The sequence below is a fragment of the Eublepharis macularius genome, chromosome 2, assembly GCF_028583425.1.
Source record: "Eublepharis macularius isolate TG4126 chromosome 2, MPM_Emac_v1.0, whole genome shotgun sequence".
Lineage (NCBI taxonomy): Eukaryota > Metazoa > Chordata > Lepidosauria > Squamata > Eublepharidae > Eublepharis > Eublepharis macularius.
The window spans coordinates 166,899,961-166,918,213 of record NC_072791.1 but is presented as its reverse complement, the minus strand read 5'-3'; the positions used below and the strand labels follow the sequence as shown (position 1 = coordinate 166,918,213).

The following is an 18,253-nucleotide window of genomic DNA, read 5'->3' as shown; positions in this document are numbered from 1 at the left end:
AATAAAGCTCCATGGGAAGGAAGTCATTCTGCTGTACTTCTTCTGCATGAGATGCAATCAAGTCTTTCCCATTGCAGAAATGCGGGCAGAACTACTCACCTTCCAGAGGAGGCTACAAATTATGTATTTATGCCTCAAGGTCCCAAATTGTGAATGTATGCCTCAGTCTCTAGTCTTGGCTTGCTTCCTCCTAGTCAGAAATGCCCAAATTCAGAGCCGATAGTTTCTCTGAGAATGTGTAATTCTTATACCTTCTAAAAGAAAGTGATATACATCTCCAGATTAATTTGGGGGACAACATATGCTTCAGGATCCAGCCATACAAGACATTGGAAGACCCATGAGCAGGTCTTCCCAGCAGCTGAAAATGGAAATAGCAGCTGCCATACTGCGGGGTGAGGGGAGGAGGAGGTTTAATCCTTCCCCTTTCCCCAGCCCAACATGGTTTAACCACTTAAAACCACCACCACCACCACCTTGCTATTATTAGTCCTGGAAGAGGAAATGACAGGCAAATATCCAGGGCTAATAAGAACCCAGGCGTTAGTTTGGGAAACCACACCACTACAGAATATACAAAAGCTTATAAAGCCAATGCTATTGGATTCCCCCAATAACACTAGCTTTATATTTTGTTTAATAGCTAGCAACATGCAAAGATATAAAAATCATCCATTCCTGTTTTTTTCCCTAGCAGCAGCTTTTTGAAGTACATATCTTAACAGCTGCTCCCTTCAAAAATAAAATTATTTCCATAGCAGACACACACATGAACACATTCCCTCTCTCTCTTTTAAAAGTTCAAAAGAAAAATCTGGAGAACTATGCATACAGACTACATACAAATCGGCTGCTGTGATAGGTGTCTGAAGTATTCAATGCCCAAGGTTGCTTCTGAGTAGAAATAAGTTGAAACAAAGCTGTTTCCTGGAGATTCATATCCCATCAATTCAGACCCTCAAAACTCACAAGATTATTACTTCACACCCGTTAGGCTTGACTTGCTCCTTTGGACTGAATTTATCCAAATGCTTCAGATGGAGTCTATTAGCATCATGTGCTGAGCTCCATGCTCCACTTTTTTTGAGGGATAAAGGAGGAAGCTTAAATTGCCGTGAAGGCAGCAGTAGACAGTTCCAAAAGAGCCGGCAGTTTTATGATATATTCCTTTGAACAGGAGGCAATAAATGTAAATTAGAACTAAACCAGGACTTAGTATATGGCACAGCCACTTCAGTTATCATAGTAATCCAGTTTCTTTATCACAAAGACCAAAAAATGCCACATTTTTAACAGCTAATTTGCTGAAAATATAACTTTGACAAATATTTCAGAGCAGGTATGCACAATCTGCAGCCCAACAAACTGAATGCAGTTTAGCAGGTGTGTATGGTGTGTCTCTTTGTATAAGAGACACAAAGATCATTGTCATTTTGATGCAGGACTTGGGACTGCAAAAATGGGGAACGGGTCAAAGCCAGTCTGTAGTTGTTGGGGCTGCTTTTGGCCTGCTGGGACACATTAAGCAGGCCTTCTTCAGGGCCTTTGTTCTTTTAACTTATATGTAGTATGGAAAATAGAGAAAGATTCAGCAGCCATTTTGTTAAAATATAGTGTGTCACACTGAAATGTTACAATTGAATCAGCAAAATTGGTGGTGACCCTTTCCCTTGTCACTGCATCACATTAAGTTAATAAAACCACTGTTTTCTTAGCTATTGTTCCCTGTTTCACCAATATTAACTCACCACTAATTAGAGACTCATTGTGGTACAGTGATTAGTATGTTGGCCTAAGACTTGGAAGACCTGGGTTAAAATCTCACTCAGCCAAGCAACTCATTCGGTGATGTTGGGCCACTCACTCACTCTTAGTCCAACCTACCTCACATGATGGTTGTCAGGATAAAGTGAAGAGCCATACACACTACCCAGAGCTTATCAGAGGAAAGACAGGAGGAAAATGTGACAGGTAAGTTCCTGCTGACCCCTAAAAACTTCCATGTCAGCCTCCACAACTTGTCTTCATAATTCTGGGCTGGTGGTCCTGCCGTGAATCTTATTTCATTTATATCCCACCTTTCTCCACAATGGGGACCCAAAGTGGCTTACATCCTTCTTCTCTCCACCACTTAATCCTTTTGCTCTTATTGTACTCCTCTTCCTGCTATTACCAACTAAAGCTGCATTAGACCACATAGGCTTGTTTACATGAAACCCAATGATAGTCTTGAAATTATTTCTGCAACAACTTCATGGCTCTACAAGAACAGGCTACAGTCATACGTTCCTTTCCCCCTTGAATATCATGAATCTATGAACTTCAGGCCTTCTAAGTCACCATTCACAAGTTTTTTCACATCGGAATTCTATAGCCCTTGTCTAGACTATTGCCGTATGGAAATCAAGAGAATTAACGCATGTTTGAAACAAAATTCATGTAGGCTCCTTTCTTCACCTCAAGATTTAAGCAATACTAATTTCTTAACATCTTGGATTTAACAATTCAAAATCAACGCTGACAGTTCATTATTTAAAATTAATCAGTCACTAGCAAGGTCCTGAAGATCAGGTGTAATAATTAAATTCAAAGGATAAGAAATGCAGGAATATACATAAGTAACTTAAATTCTTCCTTGTGTGTGTCTGTATGCAAATGCACATGCATGTTTCAAATACCAAAACTGTGGCCCAGATTTCATTTCCACTAAAATAGCCAGAACAATAATGCCCCTTTTTGTTTTCCACTTTGGAATGACACTTTGATGTTTCTCTGACAAGACTGCAATCTACTAATTTTACTAAGTGCTGAACCAGCATCTCCAGGGACTGTTTTCTTACCTTCTCACCCAGTAATATGATTTACTCACAGCTAATGAAATACACTTTTATGTTAAATAGAATAAGTAAGGGATCCAACTAGGTTACCCCATCTCCAAACTCAACCGCTTCTGCATGACATATGGCCAAGCAACAACCCCCACACACAAAGTTAATGATAGCTGCTTTGACAGAGAACTTCCTCCTTTTCTTCAACATGACAGAGCAGAAGTTGATAATCCCCACAGACCTCCATTTTCCTCCCCCTCTCTCATCCCACTTCTCTGTTGCCCCTGTGGTTTATCATGTCCAATTAGCCATCTGCCATGCCAGTATCATCATACAAAAGAAGTACCCTCCCCTCCACCATAACCCATCAGCAGGCCCTTTGTCCAAGCTGACAAATAAGAATCAGACACCATTGTTCTCTGCTGATGCTGCTGTCCGCATATAGGCTGCCAGTTCTGATTAAAACAGCAGGAGTACCACAGGACACTCCAGGAGCCAGGATCTATGCCAGTAACTCCATATATTATCATGCCATTTGCTATTTTCAGTTACTTAACACAATTCAGGTCAAATTCCGTTTTCTTGCCCAATGGGTTTGCAGGGGTAGCTTTATGTTTAGCTAAGGGTCCACAGAACATAACTAGAATGCATAAGGAGTATTACCATTACTAAGCAATTTTTCTACAAGACGGATATATTCCTTGCATACAAAAGCACCTTCTATAACTGTCTAAAATTACTACTTTCCATCAAATTACTGTTACATCTCAATTTAGGATGCTGCTGCACTGGCACAAAGCCATGGGCCCATTACATATCAGACTAGATCTGTGCAGTGCCATAGATCTGATATGCACCAGATGGGCACCAATGTGCAAACAACCTGTGCCATCTGCACGGCAACTGTGGGTGCAATGCCCATGTCTCCCTGTCAAATAAAGTGCTGGCACCGGTTTGTTCAACACTGTGCCGTTCCTGACTGGATGTACAAGCTATACAGTGGGCTTGAATCAAGCCCAAAGCAGCTTATCGCTAGCTATGCATAGTGGCCTGCTGATTGCCTGGTAGCCCTCCTTCTCTAGAGTTTGAGGCAGGCTGCAAAAAGTAGGAGGCGTAATGAGTCGCCTGATATACCACCAATATCTCCAATATCTTCAACTTGGTGAATTACAAGTTATGCAGGCCTACTACACAGTTGCCCTGACCTGAATAGCCCAGGCAACCCCAATCTTGTTAGATATTAGAAGCCAAGCATGGTCGGCCTTGGTTAGTAATTGGATGGGAGACCTCCAAGAAGACCACAGTTGTAGAGGCAGGCAATGGCAAACCATTTCTGTTAGTCTCTTGCCTTGAAAAACCCTGGAGGGGTTGCCATAAGTCAGCTATGACTTCATGCATTTACAGCCACTGTATAGTGATCCTTCCTTTCATTTATGTCTATGGTCTTATGTTTTGGTCTATGTTTTCAGAAGAAGGAATGACATTGGTAGCAATCTAGAACTGCTGCTTCAAAGCAGATTCTGTGAAGCACACCCTGATTGTTTCCATATGGTTTCTTACTAACCGTGCAATCCCAAGTGGAAATTTAAGTTCATTGATGGCTTAAAAGGGTATAACTTTGTTTAGGATTGTACTTTAAATGTCCTAGTCTGTCAGAGTCTGACAGAAGCAGGAGATCCATGACATATCCAGAGCTGGATTTATATACAAGTAAAGTAAGCCACAGCTTACTATTTATTTATTTTAAACATTTATTATCAGTCTTCCTACTTTACAGCACTCAAAGCAGCTTACAATGTAAAAAATTTTGAAGTGGTCCCTCAAAGTGTCCCTTTAACATCATTTTGATCTGCAGCAATTATCAGGTGATGTCATTTAGCTCCATAGCTTCAACTGCCCATTTCCACTCATTAAACTACCGTTAAAGGGACAGGATATTTTTTTCTGGCCAGTTGGCAACCTTGAAGAGAGGCCTCAAAGTACAACAATATGTACCAAATAACTGTTTCATAATACTATGGGCCTCTTAACATAGCTTAGGGCCTCAACACATCTTAAGCCATCCCCAACCATACCAACTCCCATTTTTCCTGATGACAACCTTTTCAAAATTATTCTTGCAGCTCATCTTTGCCTTACATATTTGCAGGTGAATATTTTCCTTTCACTGTATCCAGAAAGTATTTGTTTCTGTAAAATTGATCAGACAACTCCCATATCAAACTGAAAAATTGCCAGTTTTTTAAATGGTCTGGCTCCTGATATACAAAAGTCAAACATGTCAGCCTGGAGAAAGAAAATGATGAAGGAAGTTTCACGGCCCAAATTTCTACGTTTTAGCTTACTGTGAAAACACAGCAACAAGGCCATTTAAAAAGCTGGCAACCTTATGACTCCCTACTGATAGTCATTTTATGGTAATATGAATAGCCTCTCATTTGGAGATGAAGCATACTTCACTTCTATACATACATACACCCACCCAAAAATGGTTTCTACAACATAAATGACCACAGAACTCCAGCCCACCAATTGCTGCTATTAAAATGAAGATAATTTCCTCTCATTATCCTCAGCCAAGCATGATGTGATCTTAGAGTAAAAGGCACAGTATGCTTAATTGCAGCAGTTTTTGTTCCACTACCAAAATAAAAAAGAAAGTTGCTTATGATTACTAAGGTGGCAAAAAAGAGATTCTCACTTTAGAGGTACATGTCTTGTTTGTAAATGTAAGTAAAGAGATAAACAAAGTAGGTCAATTTGGGACTAATTTGGCTGGACATCCAAGTTTCAGTTAACATTGGTCGAATCCACATTCACCCATTACCCGCATGTTTATCGGATATCTTCCATTTGCCTCCAATCCGCGATTTTTTCCTCTTCGTTCACATTCCTGCTTCCAATCCGTCTTTCTCGCGCGTCCCTCCGGTTACACGGCCGCTCGAAAACCGCTTTTTTGGGCGGGACCTTTTTTTCCCGCCCATTTTTTTTTTATTTTTTTGAGCGCACTTTTCCGTTATTTCGATCTTGCCTTATAAAGAAACATCATTGAAGATAATGATGCCTCTCTTTCCCCCACTGACAGCACTGATGGCTTTCTCCCGTTTCTTTTTTGGAAATTTGGAAGCATGTGGGAAGCTTTCGTGGACATTTCCTATGCAGGACAGTTCAGTGCCTGAATTTTACTGAAGTTTCACTTCCTTGGAGTGTCATTATGTTCCCGATAGTCACTGGCCGAATCTGCATTCACCCCACACTCGCATTTTCCGCTTTTGAGGGAGGGAACAAATCTTCCCGCCTTTTTTTTTAAAATTACTTTTCTGTTATTTCGATCTTGCCTTACAAGGATATTGTATTTCCTTATAAGGATATTGTAATTTCGATATTACAGTAATATAAAATTTAAAAAAAACAGTTAGAAAGGAAGTTTCGCGAGTCCATTCTGAGGATGGATTCACCCCAAAATGATTTTTCAAACTACCAGATTTGATTCAGAAACAGCATAATCAATAAATCCAATGCTATGAAGTCAAAAACAGTCTTTTGCAGACTACGGAGCACTTGCAAGTTGAATCAGCCAATAGGAACGGCCGGAGAGACAGGAAGGGGCGTGGTTTTTAAAAAAACCGCGTAAATTGCTCATTGGCCCGTTCACGGCCACCGTGAAACTCCCGTTGAAAACCTGTGACCACATATTCGGGAGAAATGTGAATGAAATGCGTCTGTTTAATGAGGTAATGTGACCGGCACTCGGGATTGCGTGGGGAATGCGGGGAACATGCGACTTAGAATGAGTAATGTGGATTTGCCCTATGTATGAACACTGAATCTCCGCTTCAAAGGGCAATTACATATTTCAGATGTAGTCCTGAAGATCCATCTAATGTCAGAAGCTATAGACAGGGCCATAATGAAGTTTGCCTGCTTTAGAACATTAGCCTCCCTTGAAAAATTATTGAAGCAATCCCTAAACATCTGCCCTGACTAGCATCATCAGGGAACTTTTGGCACTCTGATTTTCTCTAATAGGAGGAACAAAACTAATGGCTGAAAAACAGAATTGACTGGATTGCAGGCTGTATAAATCCTACAGATTGTGTGTGTGTTTGTTCTTACATGTGTGTCAAATCGAGCATTAGTCAAATCCATGTGTGCGTGCATACTCTTTCTTGCCTATGTTTAGATTTCCTTTGCAGCATTACAAATTTCTAGCTCTGATTTCAAGACCCTCTGGCAAAGCTCTGAATCCCCATGTGGTTTAATACTGGGTTTGTGTTCCATGCTATAAAATGGGAATTGTTTATTCACCATAACATTAAATGCAAGACCTTCATCCAAATAAAATATGAGCACAAATGCCTCTCATTTGGCCCTCGGCCCTGCTGATGTTTCAAGTCATAAATTACAAGGAAATCTGGGTTAATAAAGCCTAGTACTCCACATGTATTTTCGTTTCATATATTCATAAATACTGATGGTTACTGTACAGTTTGTATCACAGCACTTCAGTAAAATTGCAGTTTTGTTATCTATACTGAAACTTCATTGGAACTGTAAGTCACAGCAGCTGAAGCAACAAAATACTTCATGCTGGTTCCTAGTTGCATGCAAGAGGCCCCGTGCACCTGTCCAAAAGGAGAATTCTCTATTTGGATTCTCCCCCTTGAAAGGTGCACATTTAGTTATTTTACTTCTCCAAACTCCAATTATAACTTTAAAATCTGTGGCCCCCTCCAGACCATTCCAGGATCTTATCACAGAGGCAGAAACAGTAATGGCAACTTACCATATTCTCTACTAGTCTGGGATATACTGACACCTAGGCAAGGGATTCAGATTGGATGAGACTAACAGTGCAATCCTAAACAGCGTTACTTCACTCTAAACTCATTGATTTCAATTATCTTAGACTGCAGTAACTCTGTTTAGGATTGCACTGTGAGACCATGGATCTCCATTTGTCTTTAAAAGCTAAATTATAGCACCAGGAAAGATTGGAACAACACAGGGAAAGGCAATTTAACTCCTCCACCACCCCAACGTGGTTTCACTAATTGATACAGGGACCACCCTTACTGTTACTAGTTTTTTTAAAAAAGAAAAAAGGTGAGTACTCTCTTGTTTTATTAAAGGCCTACAACACATGCATGGGGTTTCAGTTTTAACTGGTGAAACTGTCCCTATAACCTCCCAGCAAGGAGAGGGGACCTGGCATTTACCTCATGCTACCCTCATGCTTCACGTGCTTCCAGGAAGTGACATCATCGCACTGGCCACAGTTACTTTACCTTCTTAGCTACAATTGGAATTAGTGACCAGATGAAATTTTTTTTTAAATGTTGCTGACAGACCAGAAAGCACAATGTCCTCTCCTCCACCCGACCTTGTATTCAAACAGATACAACCCCTAAATGGTCAAATGACAAAAATCAAGTAAAACACCCAAATCCCAGCTGTTTTTACCAACAGGTAGTATGTTTTTCTCCTTAATAATATGTCAGAGCAAAAGTGTTAAGTCAACTCAGAGATTCCCTCCCCAAATGTGAGAATTTATTCTACATCCCAGCCTCATTGATTAACATGTATCATGGAGTTTGACCAGATCCATTATGAAGTCTGGCCAGAAGAGTAACGGCATTATGAAAACTTGCCCTTGACCAAAACCACGAAGATTTATTCAATGTCTGAGACCTATTAAGAGCCATACAGTTCTTCAGCCTCAAGAACTCTCCTCTGCAGACATAATTTCTAGAGGCTCTACTGATCAAATAGTGTTATTGCCAATCATTTTCAACGTATTTATTAACAGAATAGTCCATCACATGTCCCCTAACAAACAATAGTAGAAGTTAAAACATAAAGGCGAATGGCAACAATATAAAGAGAATCATTTACTGCCCTAAAAAAGTATAGCATTGTTTTTCTACTCTTCTGAACCTCATCTAATTCAGACTGTGCTTCTTCCTATTAAATACAATCCATGTTCAATAAATAGTGCAAAAGCAATTTTGAGAATTACAGTCCCTCTCTAAGCTGTATGGCTAGAATATTCCATCCATTTTAGAATACATTTAATCCTCATTAAGACTGTTTGAGTTAATTTACCAAGTCTCCATTGAGTTAATTTACATATATTTCTTTATACTTGGAAGGTTCTCCCAAATGCATAGACTGCTACCTTGTTTATGGATGGCTAGATTTCGCCATTTTCATCATCTTCACTGGTCGATTTACTGCTCAAAATAGTATGATTATTTTGTCACTTCTCCTTTACAAATATTTAAGTTAAGCAAAAATTATTTTGTCTGTTTTCAAACAAGATGTATAAAGACATTCTTGAAAGACAGGGACCTTGATTTTCCACTCTACAGTCCTTTTATTGTAGTACATCGTTTGTTTTTTAAAACCCACTGTGAGTTTACAAAAAACTCCCTTTTGCTACAATCAGCAGCACAATTTGGATTCTGTCTTACAACTGGGAACTTACGAACAGCCCTGTTTATCCAATTGTATCCTATTTATCCAAGTAACATACAAGCATTAAATAAACTTGGGCCTATATTAAAAGAATTGGAATTTATGCATTATTATTTATGTAACTTTTAAGTTTGCCATGTTTAGAAAGCTCCTGGTGGATAAGCAATAAAACTTAACACACCTATAAAATATTTATGTGATCAACAACTAGTGGAACATAAGAAAGCAAAAAGAATATTGCATCACAGACTAACAGATTTACAGTGCAATTCTAAGAAGAGTTACTAGACCAGCGTAACTCTTCTTAGGATTGCATTGCTATTATGGCATACGCTTTCATTGTCTGGAGACCACATCATAGATGCATGAAATTGTGTCCTCAGTTGGCAGATATTTTAAAAATGTGTACACACATAGGCATAAAGAAAGAAATAGTTGAAATGGTCAAAAATTGTCAAAAGTGGGACCAAAAAAATGCAAGAAGTGCAGACTGTGGTATTTCTATGCAAAGCTCAAATCAGTACAAAATAATAACAGACATCATTCATAAGAGCAATAATAGGTGATGATGCAATCTTGATGGCTTTGCTCTGGTAATTTAACACCTGTAAAGAGGGAGAAAACCACATGACAGCTAGATCAGATTTTTTAAAATTTCTACATTAAATGTGACATATTCAGATTGCTCATTTAATTCTTGCTCTTCTAACAGTATCCCAAACATCACAATGATGCTATTCATAGCTTTTCTGATATTATAATATCTGACCAGGGATCTAGTTTCTGATCAGTACTGGAAGGCCTCTCTCAACTACCCTGACATACAAAATCAAATTGTTAAATTGTTAACACTTAATACAGTTTAATGGGGAGGCGGTACAGACAGTATCTTTTTTTCTTTTTCTTTTTGCAACTGCCATGAAGACAAGCGGGTCTCTTTATTATCACTTACAGAAATATCCTACAGCAACAACATGTAATCCTTCAAAACCTCTTCTGTGTAAATTATATTTATACTTTAACCTGACTGTACCCTGCTTGGCCTCTTCTGAGGGGCCCAGAGAGCTGATCAAACAAGAAAAAACGCATTCTGGTTTCTGAATAAGGCCAACAAGGAGAGAAGGACATGGTGGGCCCCAGACTAAAAGAACACAGGATAGGCAACTGTCTCAAATTATTCTTTATATTTCTGGCTTTAAGACAATGTGGTCATTGTGGAATCACTCTGGGTTAATTAAGCCAGAATGAACACCTGCACATTAATACAGTGTTGCTTAAAATGCTAATTCTACTTGTACCAAAAAAGTTCTTGCAGGAGCTGAGATGGAAGAGTAATAAAACTATAGTTGAACTGGAGACAGAGCACCAAACTATACATGGTGGTCACATGACTGATCATACATAAAATGAGAAGAGTTCTACTTTAACAGCAAAGGTAACATGCAAGAGAGGATTGTTGAGTCCTCCCCATACCACAATTCAGCTGCTCTAGGCACTTTTTATCATTCTCAACTCCATTTCTGGAACAGTAAGATTCAAGTTCAGTAGCACCTTAGAGAACAATGAGATATCCAGAGTATAAGCTTTCAAAAGGCAAAGCTCCATTCATTGGATAGTTTTTAGGAAGCTTTGACTCTCAAAACCTTGTACCCTGGAAAGCTTGTTGGTCTTTAAGAAGCTACAGGACTCAAATCTTGTTCTTCTACTGCAGCCCAAAAGCAGCTGGAGAAATGGACTGAAACAAGCAGTGTCTCAGGTAAAGGACTTTAACTGGAGAGGCCAGGAATTGAAACTGGGATGAGCACTGGGCCACGCCCTCTCCACATGAATAAACAATAGTCAAAAGTAACAAATAAGCATTTAATGGTTTTGAGTATTCACTCTTTAACGTGAACTGGAAATTCTAATCCATTTACAATCTGCCTTTCAGTGCAACGGTTCTCAACTAGGGTACAACAGTTGTGTCCATAAAGTACAATCCAGCAACATAATTAGAAGACACACTGGCAGTCAATAAATCTCAAGATTTTTTTAAAACCCCATCTAAAATGGGTCTTTCTAATCTATTTAAAAGGGCAAAGCCCCAAATCTAGCATACCTTCATTTCATTCATTCGATTTTTTTGTCCGCTCTCCCCATGGCAGGCTCAAAGCAGAGTAGCAACCAGGTTAAAACACATTCAAACATACATAAAACAGTTCATATAATGATAAAACTCAGTTCATACAACAATAAAACTCAGGTGGTGGTTCCCAAAATATGCCTTGCCCCATTAACGTTCAAGGGGTGGGAGGTAGAGAGAGCAACCAGTCTGATGGAAAGCTCAGAGGGTGACACAATACCCACCCCCAACAGGAGGCTGGTGAGGAGGCACACCTACACCCCAGCATGAACCATATGCCGGGCGGAACAACTCCGTCTTACAGGCCCGATGAAAGGATAGTATGTCTGGTTGGGCCTGAGTTTCTGCAGACAGTGTTCCACCAGGTCGGGGCCAGGACCAAAACGGCCTGGCTCTGGTCGAGGCCAGACGAGCCTCCCAGGAGCGGGGGGTCACCAGCAGATTTTTTCTAGCTAATCAAAGCACCCTCTGGGTCATATATGGTGAGATGCAGTCCCATAGATATGCTGGTCCCAGTCCGCTAAGAGCCTTATAGGTTAAAACCAAAACCTTGAACCTGATTCAGAATTCTACGGGGAGCCAATACAGCTGTTGTAAGACAGGAGTTATATGTGCCCTAAACGGTATACCCACAAGCACATGCGCACCTGCATTCTGGACCCACTGAAATTTCCGGACCAGACCCAAGGGAAGCCCTACATAGAGCAAGTTACAGTAATCTAGTCTGGAAGTGACCATTGCTTGGATCACTATCTTTAGGTCATGGGCTGAAAGATATGGGGCAAACTGTCTGGCCTGCCATAGATGGAAGAAGGCAGACCTGGAAACCGCTGTCACCTGAGCCTCCATTGTTAAGGAGGCATCTAGTATTACTCCCAAACTCCTAACCATCAAAGCAAGAAGTGCCCCATTGAGAGTCGGGAGTTGGATCCCACCTTGGCAGGCATTTGATTTCCTGATCAAGAACACTCAGTCTTGATGACTGAGACATCGTGAGATTTTCTATGCTAGATCTAAAGGAGGCACATATGGGAAAAGACACACCCTCAACTAACATGACTCCAGACTGTAAAGGGATTTAAAAGCAATCACCAGCACATTGAATTTGGCCTAGAATCAAATGGAAGGTATCTATTCTGGAGTAATCCAGAACAACAACAAAAAATGGACGTGTGAGTACGGGCAAGTTTTTTTTCTAAGCCCTGCACTTTTTGATCTGTATATGGCAGGAACAGGCAACTAATAGACCATGAGCCATATCTCCCCCCAAAGCAATTTCTTACTAGTGTCTAAGGGTGCGACCAAAAGTTAATTTAGGTAAGGTGAAATGTTTAACCACAGGTTCATTTGCCAAGAAAAGGCAAATGTTTCCCAGTTGTACAAATTAGACGTACCCTTTCCTTTAATACCACATTTCTCTTTCTGTATATAACATTTATGTAATGTTAATGAACGCATTTGTGTCTAACAGTAGGCCTAAGTACATGTGCTCCATAATTGAGAAACCCTTACTAGTAGATTGCGCCAGGTTTATTATGGAGTTCATGTAACAAAACTCACTTCCAGTGTCAGACCACTGGAGAAATGGATAGCCCTTGAGAATACAGAAACTGATCATACTTATTACATTATAGACTTCCAAGAGAGTTCTGTGAATTCACAAATTCCAGTTCTTTCTGTTGACACCACTAGAAATGTTCATTGAGAGGATATTTCTGGATTAGAATATTTTGTTTGCTTATTAATGCTCTCTGTACTAGACTTTCTTCTTTGAACACATTGTTGATTACTCTTTGTTCCCTGCCATCCCCTATCTGGCATCCACACTGACAACACAAACTCTAAGCATACAAAAAGCAGAGATAAAACAAGAAAGCCTCCCTAGATAGATTCCCCCCCCCCCAATAAGAGTTATTTGATTTTGCCAAGCTCAGGCCCACAGCCAGAAGAAAGCTCTGCTAATCAGCATTATTTGTATTAATATAAAGCCTGCCTGTTATAACTATAAACAAATGAAGCTTTTTTTCAATTCTATGAATTAATAACGGATTCTTATGTTAAACTGAATAAGTGTTTTACACCTAACAGCACGCACAAGTGCAATGGAAGACTTTTGAACTAGTTACTGCCTTGAATATGTCTGAAATACCAAGAAACCTTCCAGGAAATCCATGGGACATCTAAACAGGGTTATAATCGAGATTATTTTGGCATAGAATTTCTGGTGGGGCAGACAGAAGAGGAAATGTGTGATCAGAGGATTATTTTTAGCTTTATTTCTTTATAATAAAGTGTCACTGGGCAGTTACTTAAGCAACTAATGTCTCAATCTAACCTTTCAATGATAAGGCAAGTCAATGGACCATATAAAAAGTAAAAGGCATAGGTGTGTGTGGGGGGGAAGGTCTAGAGAAATTGGCTAAAGAAAACATCCTTTAACCTATTCACAGCCCAAGGGTGCTTGCAACACTAAAGGATGGTGAAAAATCATAACTGCTTTGCTTGTAGTTCTGTTAAGGCATCAACAGGCAGTTCATGAGATGCACGTGGCTCATGAGACACACTCACAGTCCATCAGTTTTATAATTTATCCTCAGAGATCAAAGCCTATTCACAGAAATGGGGTGCAGCCTTCCATGGAGAGCAGCCAGGAGGCCTGTCATGGATCTGCAGGAATCAACTTCTTGAAAAGTCTGAGCCACGGGGCGGTTGTTCTGCTGTTGCTGGAGGAGACCAAAACACTCGCTGTGACTGCTGATCAGGCTGAAACAGGAGGGAGAGGCAGCTGGAAAAGCAAAGCCTTTCTCTGCAGGAACAAGAACCAGCAGCCCCTGTCTGGAGGGTCAAGCATTTAATCCTTTCCAATCTTTAATTAAGACTCTACTAAGTTGCGTGTAATGTTGTTTTTTTCCACCCCTGAAAGTTCTGCTCATGGAACTAGAAGATATTGGAAGAAAGGGGATTTTTCTTTCACTTTCATCAGAGCTAAGAAGATACCCATATGTTTGTTTTTATGTTATCTCAGTGTACAAACACACACACACACACACACACAAACACATATAGGCAGCTGCTTCTATTCAAACTTCTGCTGCTATTTTAGCATGGTCTGACACAAGAGAGCAAACACCCACTCCCCTGACAATGAATTCTATCATGACATGTCCTCTATGATGACCTTCTAAAAGACTTGCCTGGAAAGTTCATAGCATGAAGACTGCTCCTTTCAAGCGACATCCCCTCCGCACATACACACAACAGTCAAGTCTCCAAGCACAGCCACCTATGGGTCACTGGGGTGCTAATTGGCTAAAAGTGCACAAGTGGTACCAGAAAGACAGGAACGGATTTCCAGGACTTCATCAAGGACCAAAGGATTACATGCAATGCCAGTGATGCCAGCGAAAGAGGAGCGTTTACAAAACAAGATATATTGATGGGTGAAATCAAAGACTAGGTACCTGTAAAAGCAGAAAGATAGGGGGAGTCAAATGGGAATGGCATTCCACAGTGATTCATTACGGTTATTTATTATTCTCCTTCCCACCCCGAATCCTAGTTTTCCTTACTGATTTGGCAAGGTAACATATTGTAGGCAGTAGCTCAAAGATGGCTAATATCTAAGCCTCTGGCTCCATCACCAGACACAACCTGTGCATCAGCTTAAGAGGCATGCTTAGGGAGCCGGTGAGTCTCTGGATAGTCTATGAAAAGCCATGGTTTAGTCACTCATTCAGCTTTTACACCTCCTAGAATAAAAGCGGGGAGGCCAGGATACTGCAGTGATGCCTTAATATGCTTGAACTCCAGAGGGGTCTAGGAGGCAATGGATGAGTTGCAACCAAGCCTGCTCTCGGTTTCTCAAAAGTGATTGAAGATCACTCCATTCCTGAGAGAGGACTGGAAAGCAGCATTTTAAAAATATGCTGATAATTTGCTAGCCACCAAGCCGAAGAATACAAGAGATATGTACACGAGAAAGGAATGGAGACTCAGGAGAGGGAAAGGTGGGAGGCATCAGTCTGGCTTGCCTCCTCGGACTGATTGACAGCCAACAGTTTGAGCCCCCCCCCCCTTCTGATCCGTGAAAACAGACCCAAGCCAAACACACAAAAAGCATCGCTTTGCACAGAGACGGCGGCTTCTCCTCTGAAAGTGTCTTCTCCTCTGTCTTACCAGAGGAGGGAGGAGGGAAGAAGCATTTTTGTCAATAAGCAGAAGGAAACAATGCCGACTGGGAAAAGAAACAGACAATCAGAGGGGCGGATCGGTCGAGGCTCCCTGTCATTCGGGACTCCCTCAAATCCATCCTGATCCCCCCCCCCCTAAAAAAACAAAGCGAATCGAGCATCGCACACGCCGCAACATCAACCGCCACCAAATCTCGCCTCCAGGTCTCGCCGGGGCGCTGGCAGCCCGGTCTGCCTCTCTCTCTCTCGCACCCACCCGCCTCCTTCCCTCTGCGTTTACCTGTTCGGAAAAAGGCATCCACCTCGGAATCGGGCACTGCCCCTTCCTCCGCTGCCCCTTCGGCGGGGTTCATGGCTGGGCTCGGGGAGAAGGAGACTCGCAGCAGCAGGCGGCGATCCCGGCAGCTGGGTAATATCCAGTGAATCGGGGAGGAGGAGAGGCGAGGGGCGAGGGGGAAGGAGACACACACACACGCTCCCTCGCGCGCACGCCAGAAGGAGGGGAGGGGAGGGAGGGCGGCGGAGAGGGCGTGTGGGGAAGGGGAGGAGGGAGCGATGGAGGCGCGCTCAGCAGCTAGCCCGGGCGCTCCCCATCTCTGCCATGGGGTCTGCTGCGATCCGCTGCTGCCCTAGCCCTGGGGGGGGGGGTGTTGGGGGTCCCTCCTCCTCCTCTTCCAAAGGCGCGCACGGAGACACACACACCAGCGGCAACTGGGAGGCTGCGCCCGCCCCCTCCCCTCCTTTCTCACTCTATTGTTCAGAGCTGCTCTTGGATCGATCCCCACCGCCACCCCCTTTGCCGACAATGCCCCCCTCCCTAGTCGCTTCAAACATGATTTTCACTCCGAGCCTCCGATAGAAACAAAACCCCAGGCGGTTGTGCGCGGGTGACAGCTCCCTCCTCCAGGCGCCCGATCGCCGCCGGCTCTTATTGTGGAAGGGTGTCCCCACCAGCAGCCGCCGGCACCGGCAGCCCTTTTAATTCTCATTGTTACAAACAGCTTTGGCAGGACTTCCTGGAAAGGAGCAGGAAAAGCTGGGAGGTGAAGAAGCGCGGACCGGGAAAAGCGGCTCCCTGTGCGCGCGTGGCCGGGGGACGCGCCCTCTTGCAAAGAGCGACGGTGCCGCCCCCTCGCTCGTCGCAAGACGTGATCCTTCGCCCAGGCCACCTTCCCTGCCAGAGCAGCTTCGCGCCCTCGCCTCGGCTGCTCCGTCTGCCCCGAGAGAAGCCGGGAAAGGCACAGGCTTTTCCCAGCCCACCTCCATAACGAAGCCTCCCCCCGCCTTGTCGTCTTGGGACGGTTCACCCCTGCGTGCCCTCTCGTTGTTGAAACAGCAATTCAGATCGGTCTGGGTCCCTAACCGGAAGATTGCAAAGCAAACGGGAGGAGGCTGCGAAACCTTCAGGTGCATAAAGCGGGCGGGGGTGGGTGGGGGGAGGAATCTCCGAGAAGGCGAAGGACTGTCTCCTGTTGAATTTCAGAGAGATGAGGGAGGCGAGGAGAGAAGGCGCTGCAGTCGTCACTTTGGTAATTCTTGCAGACTGTAGGATCAGGTGGTTTCCAAACAGTAATTACAGCGCTTGACAGTTTCCAGAATAGGACTTGAAGTTCCATTTTGGAAGATGCCCACAGAGGTTTATGTAAGACAAGGAGAGAATGGGGAAGAGAGAGAAAATACAGGTTTTCCTTTCCAGCAAGTGATTTTGTCCCCTCCTTCAGGGTTATTTCTAAGGCGAAGCTTGGAGTCAATGGAAAGCACTTATCTGTGCCGTTATCACTGCTCCACATGGTATTAAGCCCCTGCCCTCTACCTCCCACATCTTTGCCCCTCAAGATAATGCCTTCAGGCTGAGGGGACCACTTTTGAAATACGGGCATCTCTGAAGAGTCAAGGTTACATGGAAGCATTTTGATGTATAATCTGGCTCTCTCAAAAGACTCCACATAGATGAAGTACTTGGTTGTATGTATGTCAATTTTTTCAGGAGAAAGTAATAGTGGAGTGACAGTCTGCTTCCAGCAGGTACCTTTGTTAGAAACTTTGCAAGTGTTTGCATCACTTGCAAAACGGAAGGTCCTTACCACAGATTCTATAGCTCCTGCAGATTACAAGACATAGTTCTTACCAACGATTATTATAGTTGTCTTTTATGAAGAGCAGTTGCTAATATACAATTGTTTAAAGTATTATATCTGAGTGGTACAGTACCAATTTAACAGTACAGTCCTGTGCAAATTTAATCCAGTCTAAACCACTAGAACTCTGTTTAGGGTTGTACTGTTAATCTCGTGATCCTCAGCCTAAAACAAAGGCTTTTGATCTTCAGCCAAAATAATGGTTAAATACATATAACTGCATTTGCACATATTCATTCTATATCACCCTTGCCTCCCCTCCCCCCAAACCTCTTTGGGGACACAGATCTGCCATTTTTGTCTGATGTCACTCTGCAAACCAACACAAATAGTAATGATGCTTAATGAATAACAACAAGTCTATTCCATATGAAATTGAAGGAGGGGGAAATAATGAGATTATCTCACATTCCCCCCTCCAAAATTCTATAATTTGAAGTAGATTCATTCTCCTGCCCTCCACTTTATATGTTTCAGCTGCTTTCAACATTTTGAGTC

General features: G+C 42.3%; 1 protein-coding gene across 1 annotated transcript in view; it reads right to left on the bottom strand.

Annotated features, from left to right (window-relative positions):
• The window catches only part of KALRN (kalirin RhoGEF kinase), a 717,152-nt gene extending 701,182 nt beyond the window's left edge, over positions 1-15,970 (bottom strand). Inside the window, exon 1 of the mRNA XM_054971242.1 lies at positions 15,898-15,970. Coding sequence (XP_054827217.1) covers positions 15,898-15,970 — 73 coding nt within the window. The remainder of the gene's footprint in view (positions 1-15,897) is intronic.
• Positions 15,971-18,253: the final 2,283 nt, after the last annotated feature.